General features: G+C 36.0%; 1 protein-coding gene across 1 annotated transcript in view; it reads left to right on the plus strand.

Annotated features, from left to right (window-relative positions):
* LOC103601483 (low-density lipoprotein receptor-related protein 1B-like) overlaps positions 1–7,435 on the plus strand; it is a gene marked incomplete at its 3' end in the record, with an annotated part of 205,690 nt that overhangs the window by 196,787 nt on the left and 1,468 nt on the right. Inside the window, exon 7 of the mRNA XM_008585897.1 lies at positions 4,521–4,743. Within this exon, the coding sequence (XP_008584119.1) occupies positions 4,521–4,743 (223 nt within the window). The remainder of the gene's footprint in view (positions 1–4,520; positions 4,744–7,435) is intronic.

A 7,435-nucleotide genomic window follows, 5' to 3' on the forward strand; every position in this document is an offset into this window, starting at 1 on the left:
AAAAAAAAAAAAGAATAATAAACAGGATGAATAATTGAAAATTTGAAAGAAATGTTTTTTTTTCTTTATGAGCTAATAGTTAAACACATTAGAAATAGAAACAGTAGTTAGCATATTGTTTTATTTTAATTTCCATGTTAGTGAGAACTGAATGGAATGACCTTTCAAAAAATATGCATAATTAAAAATAATCGATACCACAGGTAAGAATAGGGAGAGAAGAAATGTCACTATTGCAATCCTGAGTAAATGGGGCTTAGGGCAGAATTGGGACTGTTCTCTACCATCCACCATGAATTTGACAGGCAGAGTACTATCCTGGGGTTCCTGGGCTGTGCTATATTGGAAACACCATAGGACACTTGGTTGTTGGTGGGAAGAGATACTGCGGACCCTGAAAGTTGAGAGTTAAGTGTTCAGGAAACAATGAATAAGATGGAATAAATGGGATCCCAAACCATTTGTACTCCATTTTCATGCAACTTCTGGGGTGAATCACAGGCTTCCTCATTGTTTCTAAGTCCTAGGCACAGTAACAATAAAGTGCAAAACCATTGCATTTCTGTTCTAGAGGCATATCACAATCTAATTATGAGAAAAATCAGGCAAATTCCAAATTGAAATATCTACAAAACAACTTCCATATTCCCTTTAGAAATGCTAACATCACAAACAACAAAGGAAGGCTGGAAAACTGTTCAAGATTAAAGGAGTCTAGAGAGAAAAGACAAATGCAGTGTATAATGCTAGACTGTATTCTGAATCAGAAAAAGAAATTTACTGTAAAGAACATTATTGATCAACATGAAGAAATTGGATAAGGACTGTATATTGTATACTAGAATACATAAGGACTGTATACAGTATGTTAAAAGTACTGATTATGATAGATGTGTTGTGATTATGCAAGAGAATGACCTTGACCTTAGGAGATGCAAGTGGAAGAATTTAGGTGTAAAGGGTCATGATGTCTGCAATTTATACTCACATGGTTCAGAGAGTACGTAAAGTAGCCAAATGGAACAAAATGACAAGAATGGATGAATCTAGGTAAAGGGATAGGCATTCATTCTACTATTTCTTTTTTTTACAACTTTTCTGTAAGTTTGTAATTTTTTCAAAAGATTGAGTTTAAAAAAAAGACATGACATCCAATGGCTAACCATAGACTTTGAACCTTTTTCAACTCTAAAATAAAAATAATCTGCTACCTCTACTTCACAGGGAAATTACAATGATCAATAAGATAATGGGGTTTGCAGAGTATGATTTACTTTTTCTAAGGTTTGGACAAATATTTTATAGGAAAGAAAAGAGTGATTTTTCAACCCAGCATCACGTATCACAAGATGTTTAGTTAGATTATAGATAATTAAAACCTTAGCTTGTGTTTACCAATTGTAATACAGCTATGCCTCAATTAAAGAATTCCTTAGGAATGAAGCATTTCTCTGTAACAGGAAATTTTAAACCAAAATTGAACACAATAAAAACAAGCAAAGAAACATCTACATAATCATGTGACTATAGGTAGTCAATGACTGCAACTCTCTGATCATGGTGCTGTCACCCTTGAGAATTTCAAAGTGAACGGAGCTCATCATAGCAGGATTCTGAAGTCTGGGAAGGCCCAATTTAGTGTAAAGAACAACTTTTAAGTCTCTTCTGGGCACTAGTTATTCTACTATGTGCTGGGAGTACAAGGATTTCTTTACTCTTCTACCTCAGTGCCACTTCACATACCCAAAGTCCTCCTGTTTTTTTGACTTTGTATTTCCATTAAAAAAGCAACATTTTGGTGGGTTATATATTTACACATTTTTTTCATACTTGGCTGAAAGTTATTCAGACAGAGTTTCCTCAACTAGTTTTGTTTTGCTTTTTCTGTGAAGGTTTTATTCTGCACAGAGGAAACAGGGAGCTCATTTCCCCTTGGCAGCTACTTTCCTCATGGCAGCCAGGACATTGCTCAGCTCCTGTAGCCTCCTCTTGGTGAGAACGTGTGTCCCCATGCTCTTCTTGATGAGCTTTTTCTTGAAGACCTTGAGCAGCTCCATGTCATGGAGCTTGTATAGGGGCAAAGCCACACACCCCCTCGGATCAAGTCCCGCACGAACTTTGTATATTTGGTGAGGTGCCCACAGTGGTGGCTGTCCCTAGGCTTGCTCAGGGTCTTGGTCACCTGTAGTCCTTATTGAGGCCCATGGCCATGGGGTAGCAAGAACCATGTTTGCTGCTCTTCAATGACTGCTGCGGAGGAAGCTCAACCAATTTTATTATGACCTAGAATAAATATGAGAATCACTTTCATCATTCTTGCAATAAAAGGCGAATATAACTGAAAAACTTCTTGGAACAATAATTTAGATTTCCTGATCTTCATCATCAGCTGGGTCACTCTTCCTCCATAACTAAACTTCTCAAACAGAAGTGCCAAAAATTACTAGTACTTTAATGCATATCAAATTCAATGACATCCCCTTAATCTATATCCTTTTTTTTTTTACTTTGTGAAGTGATTGATACAGCCAGCCACTCTAATCCTTTATACTGGAACTTTTCTCTTTCAGACCTCTAGGAAAGTCTGTGTTATCTCTAACCTCTGATCTCATCTAACCTCTTATCTCCTTTGATCCTATTTCTCTAGTAGTGTGCTATAGGTTCTTATCTTGGCACTCTTCTATTTTTTTTTCTTTTGGTATCACACCCAATTAAGTCATCTCAAGATGACTTCAGAGAAATCTCTGTCTCCAGACTCATCTTTCCTCTTAAACACCATGTAGACAATTGCAATTGCCTGCTTCATATTACTATCTATATAAAGTCTCTGTATATCAGAGGTTACATAGGATGCCAGAACCTCCATCTCTCCATGCCCCAAACCAAACTACCTGCATATCATTTCTTCCTCATCTCCTTGAAATGAACCAGTCCAGAAAGGAAAATATAAAAGGAGAGGCATTATGGCATGGGTGAGAAAGGGAGCTTCCTGTGACAAGAATAGTGGGCACTGTTCTACAGTAAGGAGAGAAACTGGGTACTCCTTACAGAGACTAAACTACAGAAACTTAGCTATGAACAGAGTGATTTGCAATTGAAGAAAGCAGAGATGCAGGATGGAAGAAGCAGGAAAAGAGAGAGAGAGACAGAGAGAGAGTGAGAGAGCCATCGCAAGTCAGCACTGGAGAGAGCACGCCAGGCAGGGGTTTGAGCGTGACAATAAAACATGGCACCGTATGCCCTTTTATTTATTCTTCATTAGAATAGAAAGCTCTTCACCTGAATGGAATGCCATTTGAAAAACCATTTTTAACTTTTTGTGATTAATTTATCTCCCGAGAACATTTGGGGAAATATATACTTATAATAAAATCTCACTCGCACTATCACATAACAGTATGCATTAATGTTTAAAAATTAGTCAAAGCCTCCCACAGCAGAAAGAACTAAGTTAAAATTAAAGTTTAAATAATACCTTTTAACTTGAAAGATACCCCCATACTATTACATAATGCAGGAATAGTGAGGAAAGTAACTAAAAACTAATTCACTAACTTTGTGAAATCAAATATTCTATGCTGTAGGTAATCTTAATATTGCTCAGTCACTGTAAATCGGATTATTCTTGAGATTGTATTTAAGTCAAGGCAAGATGGTCTTCTATTTACAAATGTAATTTAGTCTCATGAGTGGGTAGTCTTGTTAAATATAGTCAGGTTAATTGAAATTGATTTGTGTTTAGTAAACATAGTGAATACTAAATCAAATATCAGACACAAAAGTGTTGCGGGCACATTTAAAACCTTTGACAGGCACCGTTAGTCCTGCATGGAAGGATTTGTCATCTCGGAGGTCAACATTCCTTTTTAGCCTTTTCTTCAAAATATATTAAGAGCAAATGAGGAGAAATGGCCTGCATTTCCTTTATAGAATTTTGTCATTTGGGAATATTTGGTAGAATTTGGGATAGGATTGGGTGAGGGATTATTTATGTTTTATTTCCATTGCTACACACAGCACATTTGCTTTTCCATCTGCTTAATTCCATTCCAGGTTTGCTATTCTCTACCACTCATAGCATCATTGAGCTCCACATAATAGCTTTTATAGGAGACAAACATTACCAAGCAATTTGAAAAGCAGGTTGAAGATAAAGTCTTACAGCTCACGTGCCCTGGCCTGGTGACTTGGCTCACTTCTGAAGCTTACGCCCAATGTGGTGGATATGCATAAGCTCTATGAGGCTTAAAGAAACATTTCTGCTAATACAAAAATAAACCCACCATAATCATTCGTTTTGTGGAATTTTACAGTTGTTGGTTAACCTGCTCCCTTATGCCCTGCAATATTCATTAGCAGATTTCTCTGTTTATGAGTGATATTATATGGAAATGGTTATGGGAAGCTAACAGATGCAATCACTGAAATAAATTAGAAGGAAAAGTTCTGTTTTTTACAGATGGCTCCATTAAATATGCTTTTTCCCTCCTCCATTTTAACATTTAGTTTTCTTTCAACAGAAAACTTTTCTTTACTGACTACGGGAATGTCGCCAAAGTGGAGAGATGTGACATGGATGGCATGAACAGAACAAGGATAATTGATTCAAAGACAGAGCAGCCAGCTGCACTGGCACTAGACCTAGTCAACAAATTGGTTTACTGGATAGATCTTTACTTGGATTATGTGGGAGTAGTGGACTATCAAGGAAAAAATAGGCATACTATCATTCAAGGCAGACAAGTAAGTACAATTTTGTTAAAAAATGCAGCAAAACTAATAAAATGCATACTATAAAGGAGACTAACATTTGCAATGGTGAAAATTTCTTATGAAGTTAAGCTTCAATGGGTCATAAAAATTATGGTTTATTTCCTGTATGGGAGAATGTTCTTTTCATAGTGATGCTGTGATACTTCCGTGATATTGGAGTTGACTCTTTCTTCCTTTCCCCTCTATTGAAAACAAAGAAAACAAAGAAACAAAAACAGCAAACAAAGATAAAAATGCTGTACTAGCAAGAAAGAAAAGTATTAGAATAGGACAGATGTTATGACCTACTTACTAAAAATTAATTTAAGTAGTTCATTCATAAGGAGCTGAACTATCATCTGTCCCATGTAGCACTGGAGATATTTGCTAACAAAAGCAAATGTCTACTTACAAAATTATCTGTATTATTTTAATAGGTTGGATTAAATTTTGACTTCTAATGTATTCCAGTACTTCCTAAAATGAAAATTCTGTGAAAGTCACCTCATTCAAAATTCTTTCCACTTGTGTTAGTTTTTCCTGTGCTGAATTACAAGGTTTTGTAAGCAATCTGTGAACAGTTAAAAAAGAGATCTCTAAGTAATAATAAGCCTTATTCACTTGTGTGTTTTTTCACATTCAGTTGTATGTCACTGATTACACAAATTTCATGTGAGATTTTTAGTCTATGGAGATGAAATTTGTAATCTCTCTGTTTTCTTTTGCAATGCACAACAGGTATATTTTGTAATTATCCCTTAAAGTTGCTTTTCATTTCTGATCATCTTTTAAAATAAAATTATTTTCCCTTTCTTGACAGATAAACAAATACACTAATCTGGGTGTTTAAAAAAAATAATTCTTCCTGGGCTGGCCCGGTGGTGCACTGGAGAGTGCGCCACTTGGGAGCGCAGCGGCGCTCCCGCCGAGGGTTCGGATCCCATGTGGAGACCGGTTCCCGCTCACTGGCTGAGCGCGGTGTGGGCGCGACACTGAGGGTTGCAATCCCGTTACCGGTCAGTAAAAAGAGACAAAAAGGAAAAAAAAAATAATAATAATAATTCTTCCAGTGTTAAAAGTGGGGCCAGTTATATCTCGCTTACCTTCAACTGTCTTAAAAAGCTTGATTTCTTTGGCAAGCCTTAGGTATGACCTTTAGAGGAACTACTGTCTAAGATGATTATGATAGACCTTGTTTTTACTTATTTGCATTTAAAAAATTAAACCCTGAAGACACTGAGGGTTGCGATCCCGTTACCGGTCAGTAAAAAGAGACAAAAAGGAAAAAAATAATAATAATAATAATTCTTCCAGTGTTAAAAGTGGGGCCAGTTATATCTCGCTTACCTTCAACTGTCTTAAAAAGCTTGATTTCTTTGGCAGGCCTTAGGTATGACCTTTAGAGGAACTACTCTCTAAGATGATTATGATAGACCTTGTTTTTACTTATTTGCATTTAAAAAATTAAACCCTGAAACAAGGGTAAGTAATTCAGATGATTTTTTTCTGTGACTACTTTAGAAAGTTTTTTAGTGTTTAAAGTTTTTAATTATATATCTTTTGTTTCAATTCTATTGCCTGTGTTTTGCTGGTTCCCTAAACATATGCTAAGTCTGCCACTAAGTGATCAAATATAGATTCATTTTTTGAAGTATTTGGGCTGTAAGCAGAATGGTTTACCTACTACTCCAAGTTCTCCCACCTCTGCTGGCAGTAGTTAAAAAATCAGGCATCAATGAGCTTATTTTATGGGAAACAGACCCTTCTGAAGGAAGGCAGGGAGGTGGAGAATGAAATTTTATCTTTATTGTATGAATATATTTTCTGCAGTAACCAATTGCCTCCTGTGTAGCTGTGGTTTTTATCCTGGGGTGTGAGTTGGCAGTTATGTAAAGAACAACGTGGGTAGGCCATAACCACTGACTCTGAGGTAAACGGCCCCAAACTTTGAGCAAAGCATGCATGTGATTAATGGTCAGGGAACAGTTCACCTTGCTTGTAATTTGTATAGGAAAAAAGTATTACCCAAGTCAAGATTAGGCTATAGGTATATTTAGTGAATATGATGCCGCTATGTGGAAAATATTAATAAACACACATATGTCCACACCCACGCACAGAGACTTATTGCAGAGTAACTCATGCATAGAAAAAGATTACTTGGGCTTTAACATGGAATAATTCTCTCCCATTAGTTCCTACCTTTTATTTCTAGCCTAAACATGAAGAAATGAGTTATACCAAAAACATGTAAAAGCCAGTCTTCTTTTAGTTGAATCTTGTCCAAGAGGACCCAGGAATAGAAATAATGAGTCATATATGCTAGACAGATAACAATGAATAATTTTGCTTAAACTACAGAATTTGTAAGACTTTCTGATTAAAATTAAAGATTTTATAATTTTGTTTGATAAGAATTTTTACATTCAAAGCACACATACTTTCTCAAATTCTAACTATAAATCTATATATATTCAAAGTGCACAATATAATGCCAAAGAATAGTGACAAATGCTTTTTCATCAAAATCTCTACAGCAAATCAATCAAAAACTTCATCAGACTCTGGACCAGAACCATTTTAAATTAAGTAAAGAAATACCCAAAGTCAATGTGCCTAGCACGTGCCTTTGTATCAAGAAAATCGGTATCCTCTTTCTTCCTTCTGCTCTACTGGAAGCTTT

This window comes from Galeopterus variegatus, unplaced genomic scaffold (assembly GCF_000696425.1).
Source record: "Galeopterus variegatus unplaced genomic scaffold, G_variegatus-3.0.2 Scaffold3750, whole genome shotgun sequence".
NCBI classification, from domain to species: domain Eukaryota; kingdom Metazoa; phylum Chordata; class Mammalia; order Dermoptera; family Cynocephalidae; genus Galeopterus; species Galeopterus variegatus.